This window comes from Harpia harpyja, chromosome 6 (assembly GCF_026419915.1).
Source record: "Harpia harpyja isolate bHarHar1 chromosome 6, bHarHar1 primary haplotype, whole genome shotgun sequence".
Classification (NCBI taxonomy): domain Eukaryota; kingdom Metazoa; phylum Chordata; class Aves; order Accipitriformes; family Accipitridae; genus Harpia; species Harpia harpyja.
The window spans coordinates 26,691,893-26,714,088 of NC_068945.1; the positions used below are offsets into that span (position 1 = coordinate 26,691,893).

Consider the following 22,196-nt stretch of genomic DNA (forward strand, 5'->3'; position numbering starts at 1 on the left):
TCAACATGGTTTTGATCTCACTGGTTGCAGAAGATTGAAAGGGGGTAGCAAATGAAGGAAGGGTCAACAAGAAAAGAAAGGATGGTTTCACAGTTAGGACAGATGATGAACACAGCCTCCAGGCACTGGAACACTCTCCACTTCGCCACAGTGCTGTTAATATACTATTTGCCATTTTTTTTCAATTAACATTTCTATTAGGAGTCAAATGGGTATAATGCTTATTTTGTGGGTGCCCTGCTTGAAAGACTCGTGGCCAGATTTGCAAACATGGAACATTTACAACAGCGAGCCATGATGGCTGAGAAGAAGCTCTGAATATGTAAAAAAGCCATTAAGTCCCTCGAACAAGTATTCCACAACTGCCTTTAAGCAAACAAAACGCTTCCAACAATTTTAGCTACAGCTTCTGTCTGCTTCCATTCTCCGTTCTTCAAAAGGAGATAGTTGTATTCTTTTACAAATGTTGGTTCACAGATGTTGTTTTTACTGTTCTATTGTTTAAGTACAATACTTGATCTTCTATTCATCCCAAGAACAATTGAATTCACAATATCCCACGTTACACGAAGTTTGAATAATGCTAATGTAAACATGCATCTTCCTCGAAACCTCAACATCTCAACAGCTTAGGCTTGATCCATGCTGGATCCTCTTTTGACCACTGCTGTGCCAATCACAGCTAAAATGCATTTGCTATTTCTATCCCACGCTTGGTGTGGGCTTGTCTATAAAGGAGGTTAGCCGTTGATTGCTTTTTGTTGTCTTTGTTGCATATGGCTCGGGCACTGCCATGAAAGAAATCAGTCATGTTTGCTTTCTTGGTAGGCTATTTCAGTGTCATTACACGACAGGGGCTGAACCAATTTAACAGCTCGTCGCTGCTGAAGGGCTGTCCGTGCTCCCTTGTCCTTCCTTGTCTGGTCTGCCCAGCTTCCTAAAGCTGGCCCCAGTTTTCATTCTCACCTGTAGATAAACTGATACAGCTCACCAATCCTGCAAAAAAATTCCCAACAAAAGGAATAAATACAAGCTTTTTGACCATTTACTGATCTGAAGTGCTTCAAAGGGTCAGGTGAGCATTAGGGCTCTGAGAAGCAAAAGGGAGCGGAAAGCAGAACACCCTGCCCGAGAGCAGGATCTGTCCCTGCCAGATCAGCTCAGCTGCCTAGCCTTGCGACACACGCTGAAACAGCCAGGCTCTCGATAAACGCAAATGCCAAAATTATTTTCAAATCTTCAAAGCCATCAAAAATCACCGTTTTCTACCTCATTAGAATCATCTTGAAAGAGAACAAACTGTGCAGCTTCTGGTGCACAATTATGCCGTGCCATCTTCCCCTTTCTCCACACCCAGCTGGGATGGATCCTCGGGTACGACTGCCAGCACTGCCTGCCAGCCCCGTTCGGCTGAGCTCACCGCGCAGGGTTTCCACACCAATAGGAAATCCTGTCTTGTGTGTTTAATTTCTCGTGGCTGACAAAAAGCTGGCGGTAACGCTGAACACAAGTGGTCTGACCTAGCTCCGTGAGCAGGGCTGCCTCCCTGCCCTGTAGATGATGGAGGTACGTAGTTTTCTAGATGACAGAATTAAGATCACCAAATCCTACGGTTGCAGTGAGGGCACGCTTGACGTCTACTGCAACGGGCTACATCCACCCATGCAAACTACCCCATCTCTTTTCTACCTAGGAATTGTGGGCGTATGAAGAGGCAGGAGGGAAGGACCTGCTTGGGAGAGAAGGAACAGAGACAACAGGGGCTGACTGCTGAACCGAGGTTTGCTGGGGAAGAGTTTCCTGCTCTGTGAAATTCCCTGGAAGAAAGCAGCATGGCTGCGAGGCAGGAGGACGTGCGCTGGGCTCTTCAAGACTCTGCTCCGACAGCTCCTAACACCACGGCTCTTGTCCTCACTGCTGCAACCGTTACAGCAGGTCCAGCACTGGAGGCACTTTTTTTTTTGGTAGCGTGCCAGAATTTTCCTGAAGAACGAAAGCAGGAAAAAAAGAACTAGTTCATTTTAACAGTTTACATCTCCTTCAAAGCTGAATCTAATTTAGTGGAACATGAAAAGGCACTTTGTTCTCTGATGGTGCTTCCCCTACCAAATGTCAACAGCCTACTGCAAACAATGGAAGTTTTAAGAGCTCCTTAGCGAAAGGTCACAATTTTTGTATGGAAAATGCTAGGCCGTCTAAATAAAAGGGTCAATGCCAAATGGACATGGACCCATAGTAATTTTTTAAAATCATGTATACAGGCATGTTTGTATTTTCCAGCAGACAGAGGATCTGGCCAAATAAAACAAGATCCATGCTTAGGTCATCCATGAAGACTAACCCTCTAATCTCTAACCTTGAAGACATGAATCACTGTTCTCACAGGATTTCTTCACTCAATGATTACCAAGAATGTCTACTTACAACCCTGCACAGCAGCAGGGGAAAGAACTCCTCAGCAGAGTTCACAACCTGTGAAGAAGGCATTGCAGGACTACACATCTCAAATCACAGAATGGTTTGGGTTGGAAGGGACCTTAAAGATCATCTAGTTCCAAACCCCTGCCATGGGCAGGGACACCTTCCACTAGACCAGGTTGCTCAAAGCCCCATCCAACCTGGCCTTGAACACTGCCAGGGATGGGGCAGCCACAACTTCTCTGGGCAACCTGTTCCAGTGCCTCACCACCCTCACAGTAAACAATTTCTTCCTAATATCTAATCTAAATCTATCCTCTTTCAGTTTAAAACCGTTACCCATCATCCTATCACTACACTCCCTGATAAAGACTCCCTCCCCATCTTTCTTGTAGGCCCTTTTAGGTACTGGAAGGCTGCCACAGGGTCTCCCTGGAGCCTTCTCTTCTCCAGGCTGAACAACCCCAACTCTCTCAGCCTGTCTTCATAGCAGAGGTGCTCCAGCCCTCTGATCATCTTCATGGCCCTCCTCTGGACTCGCTCCAACAGGTCCATGTCCTTCTTATGTTGGGGGCCCCAGAGCTGAACGCAGTACTGCAGGTGGGGGCTCACGAGAGCAGAGGGGCAAAATCATCTCCCTCAACCTGCTAGCCTTACTTCTTTTCATGCAGCCCAGGATGCAATTGGCTTTCCGGGCTGCGAGCGCACATTGCTGGCTCATATTCAGTTTTTCGTCCACTAATACCCCCAAGTCCTTCTCCCCATGCTTCCCACCATGACTTAAAAAGCTTACTATGTGACCAAGAAGCCAGCATCCCCCATCGCATGTCAGGTTGTGCAAGAAGCCTCCTCCACGAACTGCTCATGCACACGTCACGTGATGGACAGATACACAAACACACACACTTCCAGTCATGCTGTGGCACAGGAGCTATAGCATCTTGTTCTATCTTAGTCCTCTGTTCCCTGGAGTGATCTTGTACCAGCTTTTAGTTATTTTTCTGTAAAGCAGGTAAATGAGAATCATCTCCTCTACAATGGTAGCAGGGGCTGTTGGAAATAACAGTTTTAAGAGGCATAAAGATATTAACAGACATCAGCTATGACCAGAGACCAATTTTCTTGCTTGAACATGATATACCTTATCATAGATGCAAGGGCATTGTGCAAGGAAGGGTATATGCATGCTGTGTGTTTCTTTCCACACAGATGACATGAAGGCAGCAGATTTTTTCAGCAGAGGCCATAACTACATTAGATAAAATAAATTTGAGAGATCTGGCACCAGAGAGCTTTTGCCTTCCAAGGCACTGACAGTTTGGTAGGGCCCCTCCTGCATGCTCTGTTCCAGCTGGCCCTGCCTCCTCTCCCTGTCTAGAGCTTTCAGAATCAGCTCCAAAACGTGCCAGACAAATAATTTAACCCTAAAGATGCAAAAAACAGGGAGTACCGGGCGAATTCTCTAGAAATCACAGAACAACAAAAGCTAACGCGAGCCACCATTCAACAACCTCGCAGCCCTACAAGAGAACTCTATGCTCAAGCAGCTTTGCATTGGCCCTACAAAATTCACTTGGAAATGAGTGCAGCGAACTAACTAAACCTCGAAGGTGCCAAACAGTCCATTCTCAAAGATGGTGAAAATTCAAAATAGCCAGGAAACCAACCTTCTATACAAGAAACCATTTCAGGTCCTCAGGCTTTTGGTGCATAAGCAAGAGCATTTCATATGGAGGACAGGTCCATGCTGCAGAGAGAGTCCTTACCCTAACTCCCAGCTCCATGGGATATACTTTCAGCTGAGAACAGCTGGCTCCATCGTAGCGTGTATTAGCCAGTGCTTAGTTATGGCAGCATGGGGTCTGCCAGAGCTACACGCTGCTATCAGTGCATGAACTTCCTCACCTAAAGCTGGGTCTTCAAAATCTCTTCAAAATAGCGGGGCCAACCCTGCTACAGCCAACCCTGCTCAGCCAAGCAGCACCAGTATGCTCTGCTGACATGAAGATAGAAGCATTGAGGATTTATAAACCAAAGCACTACCACAGTTTACCAACTGAACAGACAGTCAACAAGCACCAACAAGCCCTTATTGTGGTTGACCTGTTGCCCAACAAAACACGTTTTCTAAGAAACCAGACTTTAAAAGGAAGCTGCACAAAGAGTACAGATTTCTAACAGGATTTACAGATCGCAGCCATCCCAGCAAACAAAGTGACGAGGAACATACTTTCTCAGGCATTTGTTATCCTCTGACTCACCAATAAAAAGATTTTCACACAAAACAGTGAGACAGGGGCGAACAGTACCACAGGGTACCGCTCCAAAGATCTTAACAGCAGGCCAGCTTCCAGGCCTACACTTCCAGCTCCTTGTCCCTGCCTTGCGCCGTCCCCAGAGGTGTGACTGCACCGTAACCTGGTACTGCTGCCACAGAAGAGGTACTTGAACCCATGCCCACAAAAGCAGCATACATTCAAAGCTCACTTTGAGAGGACTCGCCCATGTAGTCTGAATCCATGTAAAATTGAGTTGTAAAAGACAACTCCATCTGATTTTACCCAGGCCTTTTATGCAAGTAAATCCAGCTACAGCACAGCACTGCTTCCCAAATGATGTTCAGACCACTCTCTCTGCAGACTCTTCCAGTAACTCATACGAAAACCTAAACAACTCTTAGATAAAAGTGTGATCCAGCCATCGCTGCCTTCCACGAGACAGTCACTACAGAAGTTTCTACGTCCTCTGGCGTCAGCACACCGTTTTTGCAGAGCAAGACAGACAGTACAATAGCTGCTGACGGCTGCAGCAGCACAGGTACCCCTGCGCAGAAGTACCAGGGTCCCCAGCGCAGCTGTGCAGAAAAAGCAGGACCCTCAAGCAGCACAGAGCGCACCAGTCACTTGCAAAAGGTGACTCCAGAAATCAGACTGGTGAAACACATCAGGATAAACACCAGTGCCTCTTCTAACTCTACCCAACATCAGCAGTAACAAAGTCCTGCCCTGGGACAGGGCTGGAGCTTGCTCTCATCGCGGGAAGAGCCTGGAAAGGAGAATTATCACAAAGAGGCCACCTTGTGTCAGAACGTTTGCTCTCCAATACTGGCACGTAGGACCTTGTTAGGCATGTTCGGTGGCCAGTACTATTTGGAGATGAAAAAACTAAAATACATATCGGTATCCAGAAGACAGGACCTCCTCCTTCAGATGTCCAATCCACTCAGAAGAAAGCAGAGGCCCTTTCAGCAACTTTCCTACTGCTGTACTTCAGGCCACACTGCATCAACACCTGCAGGTCAGAGCTTCTTGGTCTATTGTATTATTTACCTACTCACTTTAACGCCTAATGAGTCATTTTCTGCCATTGCCAATACTTGTGTATCATAAATTACTTGTGTATTTAAATTTATTTACTGGCAAATACAGACTTCAAATTCTACCAAATTCTTGGCGAGAAAGAGCTGTAGTCTAACTTGTTATTGGTATAGCCTCAAACTTTTGGTTCATCGAGATGTTTTGCACTTGACACCAGAATGAAGCTGGATGAGAAATTATATCCACGGAGATATTTTAGGAAGTGCAAAGTGCCAAAATGTTTCCCCGGAGGCCGAGATCTGAAGGCTACAAGAGCTTCCAAAAATATCTGAGCTCCCCAAGCTGTGTTGTTTAGGTCATACAAAGCAGTGGTCTACCACAAACATACACCATCAAGGACCTCGCAGTAGAGATATGAATTATGCTTAGAAAAGGAAAAGGATAACAACATTACCTGCCTTAAAAATCTAATGTTAAAAAAAAAAAGTAGCTACTATTCTGTCACCTTTAATAAATGAAATTATTAATAACGTCATTAACTGAAAGTTATTAAATGTGACAGAACGTTCATCAACATATAAAACAGCTATGCATTATTACTGCTGTAGCCGATAACACACAAAAACCCTTTATCAACTGGGCTGACGATGTTCCCCACCAGAAGCAGTTAACAGCCTACAAGTAGTAGGAATGGAGCGAGCATGTTGTAAAAAAGGCAATGTCTCCATCTGAAGCCGGAGCCTGAGAGAATTCACACCCTGTAGTGTGCTATCCCACCTTCATCTGCAATCGTCATCAACATAGTCCTTATTTTTATCTTATACTATCTCCTTTTTTAAAAATAGTTTAAGATTCTTGAGCAAAGAGCATTTCACCATGGTTAATTCTGAGAAACGTCAACTCTGCCTCCTCATACTGTTGCTCTCACAACAGATAAGAAGGATTTAGTGCACAGACACCCAAATGAACTACCAAAACAATCCATTTTGCTTGGTTTCGTGGAGGCAATTAATGATTCAGCTTGAGAATAGATGGATTTTCCTCCTGAAGGCAGTCCAACCCAGCCTCCATCTTCCCCAGGAGACTCTGAAGTCCATCTGACTCTGAAGTCCAGAACTGACCAGAGTAACGCAGCCAATTTTATACTGGGAGGAAAACTGCTTCTTGAAGCCTAAGAGGGAAGGACTGAAGCTATCAGCCATGAGGTACCAGCACAGACACTATCATAGCACAAAGTTGAAAGGACTGGAAACACGCTGAGGGAAACGTGAGCTTTTCTTCTGCATACGTAGTCCCGTAAGGAAGGGAACAGCCTACCAGCAGTTAAGAAGGCTACTACCATCATGTCAGAGTCCTTACACACTAGCCAAAGAATGCCCCTCAGAAGCTGGGTAATAAGATTTTGAAAAGAGTTGTTAACTTGTTTTTAACACTGATGGCAACTCTTCTACTCCCTCGCAAGCTGTTCCATTGTTTAAATTAGCCTAAATGACTATGAATTTTTCTTTTATTTCAAGGTTAATTGTGTTAATTCTCAGCTTCCAGCTGGAAAAATCTTATTATGACTATAAACAAGACCTAAACCCCCTACTAGTAGGTATCATCCATGCATAAGCACCTGTACAGAACAGACTTGTCATCTCCCAACCTCTCATTAATAAGCTGAGTAAATCATGTACCCAACACCTTACACAGTTAAAAAGCCACTCATCTGCCAAGCCCTATATTATTTTTTTGGTCCTAAACTGATCTCAGAACTGTACAAAATGATGCAGTCACAGTCTTGTCAACTTTGAACATGAGCAAGATCACATCCCTCCTTCAACCTGATACCCCCCTTTGCATTGTTGAAGCAACTATCTTCAACGATCACTAGTACTCTCCCAAACCAGTGTTTTCCAAAGAAAGCTTTGCATCCTACAAGCACAGCCTGGTTCCCACATACTCCGTACTCTGCACTGAGCTGCACCAAACATGTTTTTGTGGGATTTATCATCAGTTAACCAGGCATTTCAAGTCATTCTCTAACAGTAACCTTATCTTTCTCTTTCCTCCTCCTCAAATAGGTTTTTAACTGCAAACCTTACTGGCAAGGTTTTAATAGTCCTGTCTCCATGGGTTGATACAGATACTGAGTAGGACTGAGACTCAAACAGATCCCTGGGGAAATTGACACTAGAAACAGTCTTGATCACTGATGTCCCCCCAATAACTACTACTTTTTATTACCTGCCATTAAAGAGGTTTTTAATCCCCCTAATGTGTGTTGTGTTTATTTGAGATAAGTATTCTTTTTCTTAGAAATCAACATTGGTCACTTTGACAAATTCAATTGGTTGAGCAATGTTCAACTATATCAGTATTGCTTTGTACAACTTTGTCAAAATAGACAAGACAGTATTTCTCTGCAAGGATGTGTATTACCTTATACAAAGTCATGCTGAATAGATATTACACCATTTCTTCAGATTCTAATGCTTTTTAAAACTTTCCAAAATTGTTTTTATCTTGGATCAACGTATGCATACATAGTTAGTAACTCTTTGGGGCATCCCTTTCAATTTTTTCAATAGTGAATCCTGGTGGGCAGCGTTCCAGCCTTCTGCAACTCCCCTAGCTTAAAAGAATTGGCTAAAAATTAACATTAATGAATAAAAGAGCTCCTGGCTTTGGCTATTATCTTTGGACATACCTTATCTAGATCTGCTGGTTTTTAAATATTAGCGAGCACTGTCTCATCCTCCTTTGTTATAAACTATATACAAAACCAGATATGGTACAAATAACCTCCTCTTAAATCATAAACACTGCAAGTTGGGGGGGTTTGTTGGTTTTTCTGTTTGGTTTTTGTTTGGTTTGTTGTTATTTGTGGGTTTTTTTCCCCCAAAACACAGAACTATTTCCTAATTTTATATTGTACCTACACCTAGATCTTTCTTCTTTGCATGTAAAAAAGTGACACCACCTCCTCTGAACCTACATCACCAATATCTCCATGATTAGCACATTTCCTTTCTCACCTGCTTCTTTAAGTTTGCAATTACATTCACTGCTGTTTACTTCCTCCTCCTCTTCATCCTCCCTGCCTAATGTGCAGAATGCTTTCTGTTTTATTAACACAGTTTCAGTGGCTGTGGAATCATGCCTTTTTGGCCATCAGTATGATTTTGTTGAATACTTTATAGCTTCCATTAACACTCCCCTTTTAAAGGTATCTTCCCAGGCAGTTATCCTGCCAATTGTTTAAACTCGAAGAAACAGACTCTTCTAAAGCTCCTTACATTATTGCCTGATGCCATATTCTGTTTGCACAAAGTAAATACAGACAAATAACAATCACTGGTACCTAGGCAACCATGGGTTTCAGGTCAGCCATTAACTCTTCTTTATCTGCCGGAACAAGGTCAACTATTGATTTATTCCACAGTGGGTACAGAACTGTGTGCATTAAAAAATGACCTATTCCTTCTAGAAGCTTTCTGGAAGTCTTTTTATTGGCATCATGAAATGTCAAGTAAATATTACCTGTTTTAAGCAGCCTATTTTATTCGCCTCCCCATAAGAAGCATATACATAAGGAAATGTTTGCTCCATTCCTGAGGATATCTCAGGGACCTGTTAGAAACACGTTAACAGGTGAGAGATGGTTTGAAACTCGAATAACTTGAATTTGTCTGGAAATCCTTATGTCTGCAGCTCTCACAAACGGTAAAGATTTAGAAAGTGTTATGTAATATCCATTTAATCACACATGGGACAACACGTCTGAAGTCCACCTCTACTCAAGTCTGGACAAAAGCATTTGCTAGTGTTCTGTACCCCAGGACTGGGCTGACCTCTTGCATGCTGTTCCATCCTCAGGGGACTTCTTTACTCCCTCCCTACCATCACATTTATTTCTTCCTCCATGGCTTTGCTGTCTACCCAATTCCTCTCTTTGTACAGTAGCTTGGGAAAATGACTCCAGGCAAGGATTTTGAGTCTCTCAGATATGACGTTGAGGAGATGTGACCTGACACACAGAAGGCAGAGGGAGAAGATGGGGGTTACAAGCTAGCCACAGCTGAAGACTCAGACAACCATGAGTCCCCTGTAGGAGCAAGGGTTGGTTTCAGTGAGTCACCCAAGGGAAAGCATCCTGATCCTGAAAAAGAAATAGGAGCAAGGAGGATTCAGAGAGAAACACTCTCCTGCTTGAGGCTCTGAGCATGCTGAGAGAAGCAGCACTGAGAGAAAAACAGAGATGTGCAAGACCCATTGATTATTTCCGTGGCAAAGTAGCAAAGATCTCTATTACGGGAAAATGGCACATGGCTTTTTTTGTGTCCCAAAACATGAATACTCTTCTGGAAGGCAAACCTCTCAGCAAACACAGGGCCAGGTGAACTACAGCAAAAGGTTTTACAGGGAATATACCATTTACCCTGTTAAAATCACATCACTGTGCTGGAACTTGAGATGATATTTAGAGGAAAAATAAACAAACAACAAATAACTTGAGGGCCACTAGAAACCAACTCATATAGTGTATTTCCCCACCCCTTGTACGTACAACAAGTGGCACTGTACGGGCCCAAAAAACGATAGGAAGCCTTAATGCAAGCAGTTAGGCTGCATTTTCTACAAGTCACTTCTCAGGACAGCAGTTCATTCAAATTGCCTGGGTCTCCCAATCTGCAAAGCAGAAATGAGTCACCAGGACAGGGACTTTCTTGTCATTTCCATCTCATCCATATCCCCCACACCAGGGGCACAGGGAGGAACAGCACCAAGGTGAACGAGCATGAAAGGGGCCAGTCATCAAGCCAAGCACCGGTCCCAAAGGAAGGGGCAGCAACAACATGGAACAATTTATGTAAGCGATGCAGCTCCCAGGAGAGGGGAGTAGCAGTAGCACAGAGCAGGACATGCTAAATACAGATTGTAGCAGGTGGTCCAAGAACTGGTTGTGATTTCAGCAACCGGTTTATCCAAACCGGACGGAACTGCCTACTGCACAGCCCTGCAATAGCAAAAAGCAAGCTAAAAAACACAAAAGCAGAACAAGCAACTGAGAAGATTCAGCAATCACAGATTGCCAGGAGATGAGTTTCACCCTGAAAACATTCCCACAGATGTCAAGAGTGTGACAATCTAATGTATGAACAACACGGAAGCAAACCCAGGCCTCTTGCAACAATCACAGAATCATAATTTTGGCTGGGACCTACCTCCAGAGGTCATTTAGTGCAACCGCTACTCACAGCAGGTCCAATGAGACCTGGATGGCCAGGCTGTTGTCCACTCAAGTCAAATAACTTCAAGGATGGAGGCTCCACAACCTCTCTCAGCAACACATTCCACTATTTAACCACCCTCACAATAAAAAAAAAAAAAAAAAAAAAAAAAAGAAAAAAATTCCCAATATCTAATTTAAATTTCCCATGTTCCAACTTGTGTTTGTTGTCTCTCATCTCATCATTACACACAACCAGAAAGAATCTGGCCACATCTTTTCCGTCTCCTCTGATCAGGTAGTTGCAGAAAACAAAAATATCCCCCCTCTGCCTTCTCTTCTCAAAGCTGAACAGGCCCAGGTCTTAGACTCTGCTCACATGCCATGTTCTTCAGTCCCCTGGACATCTTAGTGGTGCCCACTGGGCTTGCTCCAGTATCTCACTTAGATGAAGTGCACTTCTTGCCCTGGAGAGCCCAAACTGGACACAGCATCCTAGATGCAGTCCAACAACTGCTGAAGATGGGGGGGATCACTTCCCTGGGCTTGCTGGCTACACTCACTAACACAGCCCAGGACACGGTCGGACGCCTTTGCTGCAAGGGCATGCTGCTGCTTGTGTTTGATTTGTTGTTCATCAGGACCCCCAAATCTTTTACTGCAGAGCATCTTCCTGGACAACTGGCCCCCAGCCTGTACTGCTGCAGGGTCATTCCCTCCCAGATGGAAGGCTTGAAACTCGCTCTTGGTGAGTGTCTTAAGAATCCTGTCAGCCCATTTCTCCAGCCTGGCCAGGTCCCCCTGAATAGCAGCCTTGCCCTTCTGCATTTTGACCACTCCTCTCCCTTTGATCTCATCCACAAAATAGCTTCTTAAGGACATGGAAAAGTTTAAGAACAAAGAGCAAAGATCTCTCACAATATATACCAACTGGGACTCTTGCTGAAGACCATCAGTGAAATTTTTAACATTTCTGCACACTTTGTTCACTCTGTACTGTCCAAGCTATGAACAGATAAGCCCAATTCTTCTCTCATTTATAGCAGCCTAAGCTTGGAGACCATGAATTTGACACAATTACATACTTTAACGTTACTTTCCATGTGAAAGTGTGTGTGTGTGTGTATATGCACGCATACACACCCACACAGATAGCTCAAGAGATGCAACAACTGAAACAGGAACACTGCAAGATTTTGGAGGAGCAGCTGGCTATGCAGTTACGACCAAGGTATACACTCAAAGCCTAAGGTGGCAAGAGGAACCTTAGCTTTGCTCTTTCCTGACTCAAGTCCTCTGCACTGCATCTTAAACAGGGAGCAACATTTAAAGTCTGTTAACTTTATAAATGATAAGAAATATTTCTGAAGACTTTAAAACATGCCATCAACCAAGGATGTTACCACCATAGCAACAGGTCAAGGACTCCTGATGATGATTATGTAGATAACTTCACCTGAAGGTTAGGTCATGAAGCATCTAACTCATTTATCGCTGTGTCCACATGGAATGAGTCACCACCTATACTCATGTGAATAAACTCTTCCTCAAAGAACTTATAAATTGAGAATGATGAATAGCGTACAAAGATTAGGAAAGACAAACTATTTGGTCAAAAGAAACAGAATGTACATCATACACAATGTAAAATACCATTTGACTTGCACTAGCTTTTCCACATGCAATAGCTAGCTGGCCAATTTCTTGCAGCAATTTTTCATCACAGAAGTGGATCATGAAGAGAGACATAAATATTGCAACAAGTTTCTAAGCAACTGAAAAACAGTGCTTTGCAAGGGATATATTAAGTCAATGTTTAATCCTAGTCTTTACTGGGAAATAAGGTGAAGTTTTGTTTTTTTTTCCAAACCAATTGTTAAGTTACACTCAACATCTTGATATGAACAACACAGTTATAGTTTTCATGTGTATTTACCAGCTGAGGTAAACACTACCAATTGTCCTAGTCCTGCAAATATTTTACAGTGTACTGACTAAATTGAGGGGAAAGGGCTTTTCCTTCACATGAATACACTAGCACCATGTGTCCCATCTGTGGGGAAGAAGAATCTGCCATGTCTTAAAAGGTGCTGGTAACTTACCCCAAACATCTGCCGAAGGTCAGGATCTCGAAAGCGGAAGGGAATGTTAGACACATGAAGTCGTTTTGGAGTGGATTTGCTCTCGGTATTCTCACTGCTCTGTGTCTGTGATTGCTGTCCATCTGTCTGTGCCCCTCCTTCTGTCTGCTGAAATCAGAAAGACAAAAGTATGCGCATGAATAGAAACCACACAAATTCCTTTCACGTGCTTTGTCTATCTCCTTTTAGGTATTAATATTACACTCGCGATTGTGGTATCTGAACGCTTGACAATTATTTTGATAAAGCCAGTAATGCTTAACAATTGATCTGTTGTTCTTCCCCTCCCTTTCCATGAGTAAACAGTAATGAGATCTCAGCCTCCCTCCCCTCAGATCACCTTTCAGCTTAGTAGATTTGCCTTTGGTTTTCTTAAATTGCTTCTCTCTTTTCCCTGTTCTTCCTCACTTCAGCTGCCACCATATGAAAGCTCTAATGAAGAGGCGGATCTTTCACATCCTGAAGCTGGGAGGTAGTACCGCCACTCTAATCTCATGTGGCAGGATGTTCATGCAATCATCAAAATCCCACAGCTGAAGTGGCAGCTCTTCACCGGGCCAACACCAGAAATGCATCCCCAGGCAAAACGGCATCTGCTCTGCCAAGCTCCCTTCAGAGAAACATTACCCCAAAAGAAGATCTATAATTAAATGGTAAAATCCATATATGAACAGCTTACGGATGTCTTTGATTAACTTTTCTCGTACATTTAAAAGTCAGCCCAGGGACAGGAAACAGTCATCACCACTGCAGGATTTATAAAAACTCCAAGCGCTACTTTCTGCTACCAATTCCACAGCTAAAACAAGGGAATTTGTTCCAGCGTTCCCAAGCACTGACTGGTACAGCAAGGCCAGGTCAAGGGGTGCGCCAGGGGTACTTGAGCACAGAGAAAGTACAGCAAGAAGGCAGAGGAATAAGGGAGACCAGAGCGTGCCAGAGGAGAGACCTAATGCCCCCACAGAGATGACAGGCAGGGGAGAGGAAAGGATGAAAACCTCAGCCACTTGTGTTGGGCTTGGACTAAAAGGTGGTAAAATTTGAGCACAGCACTAAATATAAAGGCAAAGCCCCTTTGCAAAATGGCTTAATGAGAAAATGGTATTTTTCACACCGTAGTCAGAAAAATTACCTCAAAAAACTCGGAGCTACAGAACAAAGTGGACCGCAATTTGATGGGTTTTACTGCTCTGTCCCTTTCCAAGGCAAGCACTAACAGACCAAGGTATTCAAAAAGCACCCACCCACTCACTCCGTCTCCTGCTACTTGCCTCAGCCTCCTAGGAGTCATGTTTTGACCACCTGTGTGATGCACTTTCAAGTGTCATTTCATTTCTTTAGATGCCAACCTGACTTCTTCCTTAACCCATCAAGTGAAAAGAAGTTCTACGAGAAGGCAAGGACCATGTAATTGCTAGAGTCAGCCTTTTTTAGGCGCCTTCAAGAACACACACAGGCCTTAAAACTAAAGATTTAAGAGTAGGGTTTTTTTAATTGTTTTGGGGCCTCTTTTTTTTTCGGGTTTTAAATACACAATTTGCGTACCAAAGAGGAAAGAAGTCTTAGGAGAGTTGCCCACACTGACTCCCCAACCACTGGCTAGACTTGCCAGACTGCTTTGCACATCATTCAATATACAATACTTCATGAATATTTAGAAAGAAACATCTCTCCACAGATGAGCTAAACTGGCAACATTAAAAGAGCCTCTTCTGGCCAGAAATGTCTCTTACAGACATGACCTTGAACTTATGTATTGGTTATAAAGCACTAACAAGAGCAAGCAAACAGTAAGCACTGGGGTCTTGTCATGCTGAGCAAAGCAGTGGCAGCTTTCCATTTTATTTCAGTAGGGCTGTGCAGGCAGCACAAAACATGTTCGATCTGGTTAATATAAATTAAGCCGTGATAGGAAAAATGGAGATACTGCCCTGCAAGTATCTCTACTCCCCAGAGCCATGCAAGTCTCAGGAGAAGCCTAGCAGGATGAAGCATTTTTATTTGGCTAAGACTCATCCATCCCCCAAACATCAAATTTTCAAGAACAACCTCTGAAACTTCCATTTGATCGTATCTAAAAAGATGCCTCCCCCTCCCCAAGTTCCTCCTCTTCTCCTATCCTCACCCCTATGACAAAATCCATCTCCAAACATACAGAGAGTGCACCCTAGGGGAAGAATCGATGCAGCTGGCTTACGATTAAATCACACTATGCTATTTGGTGGTTTTATTTTTATGACTCCATCAGAGTCCTTTGCTCCTCAGGGCAAATCTGTCCAAGAAGGACAAAACACAGGGGTAGCCCATCCATCACCACCGCACACAACGCCTGCAAGTGAGTGCTCCAAAATAACTCCCCAAAATCATCAATGCTCCTGCTAAAAGGGATCTCTACAATCCATTTTGGAGCCCTGCTACTGCAGTTTGCCAGATCTCATGTTTTCTATGGCTTTGCATGGAACTGGCAAGCAGGCAAACACCCATGCACACAGGTGCATCCTCAAAACACTAGTGTATCTTCTGCAGTGTGAATGAAGAAAGGCACAGATTCTGAATGGTGACAACAAAGATGTTTTAGTCTTCAAATTCAAATAGAGGTTGCACAGGACTGGATCTGCTGCTTCCACAGGGGAGGAAGCCGGGAGGCTGTTTGCACTCCTCTCCCATCCATTTGCTTGCAGGCAGAGGGCAGAACTCCTTACTTACCAAGGGTGCAATGTATCATGTACAGTGGCCTGCTCAAAACCACTCACAGCTGTTCCTGCATATGGCAGAGGGCTGCTGCTACACAGGAGTCATTTTGCAGCACGTGTGATGTGTGTAATAAGACAAAGGCTTCAAAGAGGAGAAACAATAGAAGGAACAGGGGATCTCAGTCCACTCTTACCTTTTTGACTACACTAAGAGTCCCCAAATGCTTTTCAGGCTTTCACGTATCCTGATTTTTCAGCAGTAGTTTAACATTAAATATCTTCTCTCTCTGGATGTTGTAGCTCCCTCATTTCTACCATCCATGGCCCTAAGGTAAGATTTGAACTTTCAGCCACTATAACATTATCTCAATACTTTTGTCTACTGCCACACGTTCAGCTACAACATAAACGAAAGAAATAGTCTCCTCAGATCTTGCTCCCCCCCCCCCCCCTTTTATAGTTATTTCTTGTCTTAATTCATTAGGAAGGAGATGAAAGGAAGGGCCTGGAGCCTGTTCTCAGGCAGCACATAATGGAGACTGGCAACAGCACTACCCTGACCAAGCCAGATGATAAAAGCCTGCATTTCACCGAGCACCCACTCCCCACCCTGACTCCTTCCCCACACTGAGTTTCAGCTCCTTCCTTCTGGCCTCATGTCAACACTTCACAGTGAAGAACCAGCCCTCTCCCTTCACTACAGACAGCAATTCAGCTCGGAAGGGAGCTAATACATGTTCCCTAGGTCTCAATGCCTGTCGTCAGGCACCACAGAGACATGCTGCGGCAAAGATCCCGCGTTTAGAAACAGTATTGGATCCACCTTACCTCCTCAGCATAGTCTGCGTAACATATACTTATGCAGGTGATAATGTCATTCACGCCTGCACATGTAAGCTTTGAGCTCTGCTCAAGGTCACCAAGAAATGTATCAGAGCTCAGGACACGCGCAATATGTGCTTCATTTTTAACTATTTGCTGCCTCTGCTCCCTTGCCGGCTCCTCTCTTACACCCACCAGCAGTAAGGAAACCCTAAGCAAGAAGAGGCAGCTGCGAAGAGAAGCACAGATGTATATGTGTGCACTTACCCATGTAAAAGGGGAGAAGGACACCTGGCAACACAAGGGTGTTCTGAAAGGTTTAGGGGCAGCTCTACAGCCATCTTCCCACCTCTCGACTAGACTCTTCTGTCCTAAAGCAGCTGGTGAACAAGCAATTACTGAGGATTTCTCCTCGGCGGGAGGGAGGCAGGGGCTCCGGCACCACCTGAGCTCCGAGCAGATCTCCATCTGCACGGCCAGACAGAGGGCTACCTCCCCAATGAGCCAAACACCAGTGCGACAGGCCAGCACAGAGACTATTAATACCCAGCACATTCTGTTTCCATCTCCCACTTGCTTATAGAACTGGAACCGCTTCAGGTCCAAGTTATAGAAAAGCAAAAAACATCCCCCCATCCTCTCCCCCAGGAAGCAGGCGGTCCAAAAATGTTGTGAATCATAATGAGGAGGTTAAGAGCCATAAATCACCGCAAAGAAAATATTTACAAAATACGAACTGTAACTAACAACTATATTTAAAAGGGGACTTGGGTGGCTTACAAAATCTGGGAGACAGACTCTGCTCACTCCACTGCTTCTAGACCAGTCTCGGATCAAAAAAAAAAAAAAAAAAAAAAAAGACCTTGTTTGGATCAAGAGCTTGAGGAACTGTGTGGAGACAAGGACTGAAAGCTATGACTGGCAGAAGGCAATCTTCCCACTGCAAAGGAGAGTACAGACAACGTGGGAAGATCTCTGCAACTTCCAGTGAAGAACCCACATCAAAACAACCAGTCACCCACCAGTGAACAGATATCCACTGAGCCCTTTCGGTGGCAAAACGAGCGAAGTGTTAGGCACTAGACACAAACCCTCTCTCCTGCCCCACCACACTCTACCAGAGTAGGACTGAGGTCCTACACATCCAAGAGCAAAGGGCATGGGAACCTTTGCTGCTTAAATGACACTTGTTCAGCAGACAGAAGACTGCAGGGCTAACAATCACCTTTCAACAGCAGTAAACTTAATTTTAGAATTATATCCACGTACTTGATTTTTCAGAGATGCCAGCAGTGTTATATTAAGAAAAGAACTGGGCTACACTACAGGCACAATTAACAACGTGCAAAAGTACTTTGTATGCCAAAAACCAGACAAAAAAAATCGCTAAGGACGTACCAAATAATTTCTGCTAGGCTTTTAACTATTTTCAGTATAGTCAGATTAATTCAGGGCATATTTTTTCTGATTGTTAGCTACCTGTTTTCAGACATACTGAAGCTTAAGTCATTTTGTTCACTTTCCTCATTAAAGAAAGATACAGCGCACCTGAAGTCAGAGCACAAACCTAAAATAGGAAAGCATATAGGCAGCTTTGCTACCTATCCTGCACAACAATGATATCTCTGATATGTCAGATAACATTTTCCATGTCACGATGTTTAAAATTACTTTGTTTTGCTGAGCAGCATTTTTTAATAGGATTCTTTGGTTCCTTTTTTTTTTTTTTTTTCTTTTTTCTTTTTTTCCTTTCCCTTTCAATGAAGTGGTGAAATGAAGCCCCCTGAAAGGCCTGCTCTGCTGGTCACAATGTCAAACCCATTGTGAGCAGTTCCAGCCCATTCCTCACAAAACAGGGATGCCCTGACAAGGCAAAGGAAGCAGCAAGACTTCCCGAGCTAGTGGCCACCCCTGGACCGCTCCACTGACAGTGGCAGAAGAACAGCCACACCGTGACAGACTAAGATCCATCCAGCCCACTATCTTCTTTCTGACAGCAGCCAAATCTGTGGCATCTGTGGAAGAATTTAAGAACAGGGCAAACGTTTGGTGATTTTTCTCCAGCACAGCCTCCAGCAAACTGAGCCACTTGATGTCTCAACTTCCAAAGCATCCTATGGACAAGAGTTCCAATGCCAAATTCTTCATTATATGGAAAAAACAAGAAACAAAAACCTGGTTTTTTTCATACGTGGCACCCAATTATTTCCTGCATGCGCCCTAGTAAGTGAAAATGGGAAAGTTCCCCATTTTATTTCCCATACCATTCAATATTCTATGTACTTGTCATACGTCTTCATTCCTGTCAGCTCTTTTCATAAGTGAAGATTTCATTTCTTCTCATAAAGAACCTGCTACATCCCTTTCATCATCACTATTATCCTTCCCTGTACTACTTCTAGAACTGCCATAACCTTTCAGAGATATGCAGAAGTACCTCAGCTGTATACTCTAACATAATGATATTTGCTGATTTATTTCCTATTTCTCTTTCGAAATCATTTTTAGATCTGCCTCACTAGACACAAGTCTACAAGTGCTGACAATAATCTGCCTCATACTCAAAATAATAAAATAATCTGCCTCATACTCAAAGCAAATTCCTGATGTTAAATGTCAGAGTTTACTACCTCAAGACAGCAATTTCCAAGCTGAGGTGGCCAAACAATCAGCAGCTAGCTACTTATTCGAAGCTAGTTCTTCCTCGTGTCTACCTGCTCAGCAGTATCAAAAGATAAGCGAGGATATTCATTAAACATACTCTTCACCTGAAATACCTCACATGAGCAATTGCTTTAATTACTAAAGTGATCAAAAATAATTACAGAGGAAAATTCTGCAATCTCAGACTAGGCAAGAAGTACCCAAGGGAAAGTAATCATTATAACATCATCCATGTGTTACAAAAGTCAGCTGAGGAACCCTTGATGCCGTTGGCTCCCTTCCTTCCAAACCCTTGCTAGATGTATGGGGCACAGCTGGATGACCGAGCAGCTCCCCTGTCTTGCTTCTGAACACAATACATAGGGGTCCCCCACCACAGATGTGTTTCCTTTAAGAAATGAGAAAGGCAACATCCCTTTATGGTATAGCAGATGAGTTAAATATGTTTCGGTATGGCACATCAAGAAGCCAGGAGACACGATGCTCTGTAATTAAATAATGCTTTATATTGGTTCATGACAACGTAACACCAAGGCGACAGCACCTGCCATTTTCATGCAAAGTAATTTACATAAACTTATTCCTCTACTTCTGTACCTCCAGCTGCATTCCATAATTTATAGAGACACACAAATTCTTCCCTCTGACATTAACAAGAGAAATGAGTTGAATAATCAGCTCACAGTATTAAGCGCATTGCATTTACTATCAAGCAAGCTTTTTTAGTTCAGTGGATGATTAATCTTCCCTCCACGGGTAGAGTACCAGGAGATGCAGAGAGCTGACAATTGCTCTCGGCTTCTGGCCATGCACTCCATACGCTTACCTTGCAACAACAGCATTTGCTGGATCCCTCCAAGAGCTGCTCTAATTCATTAACCCAGCAAAAGAATTGGACAGCTTTCTGCCAGGTCAGTGAATTAAAGTGGCTCACGTAAGGAATGCCAGAGCCAGTAAATAGGAGTGGGAGTTTGCGCTTGGAGCCAGATCTCTCCTTTCTGACAGCGGTGAATCTTTAGATCAGCTCAGCTGCCAGAGGTACTGCAGCCTAATTAGCATCTCCACTTGCAGCTATCTGTGCTGGGCATCTCCATTAGGGATAAAGCGCACTAATGTAAACCACGAAGGGGGAAGGGGAAGAAACCAGAAGACCCAGCACTGTAAGAGTGAAATGCAGAGCGTCAATGGTTTAAGAGACGGGCTGCAACAGGCAGACCGAGTAGGCCAAATATGGTCCGATACCTCAGTCTATTTTTAATCCAGGTCTTTTCAGCTGTGCTTTAGGACAGTATCAAGAGAAAGGACAGATGCTTGGAGATGAAGACCGGGAGACCCACATGCCAGGCAAGAAACAAAGCCCCACAGATGAGGCTTGATCCTAAAATAAAAAAAGATTCCACAATATTAAGCTGTTTGTATTACACTACCTATTGTGCCAATTTCTCTTCCATGCCCCTGCTCTGAGAGCTTTAAATGCTTTCCGCTACTCAGACCTCCAGAACCAAGCTCGTCCTTAGCTGATGACACCAACCAGTCATTCCCCCTTTGCTCAGGGCTTTTAGACTGCGCAGGAAGGCATGGACTTTGACCCTCAAAATTTATTTTACTTAAGTTCACTGCTGATGTTTGACCTCAGGCTTCCAGACCACTGTCTATCAACTCAGACACCACGGCTGATCTCAAATCATTCAATCTCACTTGCCCACCACAATCTGCAGAGTTTCTGTGAAATGGTGCTCCCACCCAATGTGTTAGGGACTCCGTTATAGACCCCATTCCATTGCTGCATAACGTCTTACCAACCAGATGAAACTCCCCTTTCCACGAGGGACCTTTAAGCCACCCCAAATTCTCTGCCACTTTTGCGATTATCCTAAAGGCTACCAGCCTGAAAAGCAGGAAAGCCCTGCCATCTGAGCACACCTTTCGCTATCTCACTCTGTCCTGCCAACTGGATCAAGCACAGTCCTTGTTCTTAAAAGCAAGGAGAGACCTTATCTGTCTGGCTGAAGGAATTTCTGAATTATCCCATGGGAGCACAGGCTTCAAGCCCGCAGCTAAAAAAATCCACCGGCTGTTCGGTCTGGGGTATTGCCTTCACACACATGACAGCAGCTGCGCCTGTCAGTTGTAATAATGGGAGGGAAGGATCATACATCACTCACGACGACTTTTTGCTCTATTAAAGTTAGCACTGTTGTTTGAGCAAGACAACAAAATGGTGAAAGGAAAAGATGCCTTAAAGCATAGCAGTCTAGTCCACATGGACTGAACATGTATATCAAACAAGTAACAACCAATGTATGTGAGGGACAAGATGCTTGACATTAGCTGCAGATGTTCAAGGTGAAATAACCAACCCGTTCTGCTGTATTTTAATAGCATGCTTTAGCCTGAGTAACTACTGAGCCTTCTTCCTTCCCCTCGTTCCTACATCATTAATCAGCATACTGAGAAGGAGAAAAGTTATAAGCAATTACATCTCAAGGCAGCCCACAGAATCAAAATAACTTCATACAGGAGTCCTAGACAGAAAGATAAAGGGACTCAGAAGATCCAGGACCCCGGGCACATGAAAGGCCCTTGGCTGAGGCACCTTCCCCCTGCCCCTGGATTTCTTCTTGTGCCACCATCTGGGATCCTCCGGGTTTGATCAGTCCCAGCCACAGCAGCGGCAGCAACACGCTTGTCTGCGCCCTTACCCTTTCCCAACTAGCTACGGTCTGCAAGCCCAACTCTGCACGCTCAGCTCGCACATCTTTAACCACGTCAAATGGTCAGACCAGACGTGCCCACCTGTTTCCCACAGCCAATACAAGCGTTACGTGTTATTCGGCCTGTTTCTCGGATAACCCCTGCCAGTCAGGCTCCCTTCGCAGCCTCCTGGCAACACCGCTGCCTCCCAGCAGTCTCCCAGCAGCGCTCC

General features: G+C 44.1%; 1 protein-coding gene across 13 annotated transcripts in view; it reads right to left on the reverse strand.

Moving 5' to 3' along the window:
• RBFOX2 (RNA binding fox-1 homolog 2) overlaps positions 1 to 22,196 on the reverse strand; it is a 177,624-nt gene that overhangs the window by 39,599 nt on the left and 115,829 nt on the right. For all 13 annotated transcript variants that reach the window (XR_008235506.1, XM_052789264.1, XM_052789261.1 and 10 more), the window contains one exon: positions 13,053 to 13,199. Coding sequence is in view for 12 of the 13 variants with exons in the window: in XM_052789264.1 (XP_052645224.1) it covers positions 13,053 to 13,199 (147 nt within the window). In the remaining variant the exon portion in view is untranslated. The remainder of the gene's footprint in view (positions 1 to 13,052; positions 13,200 to 22,196) is intronic.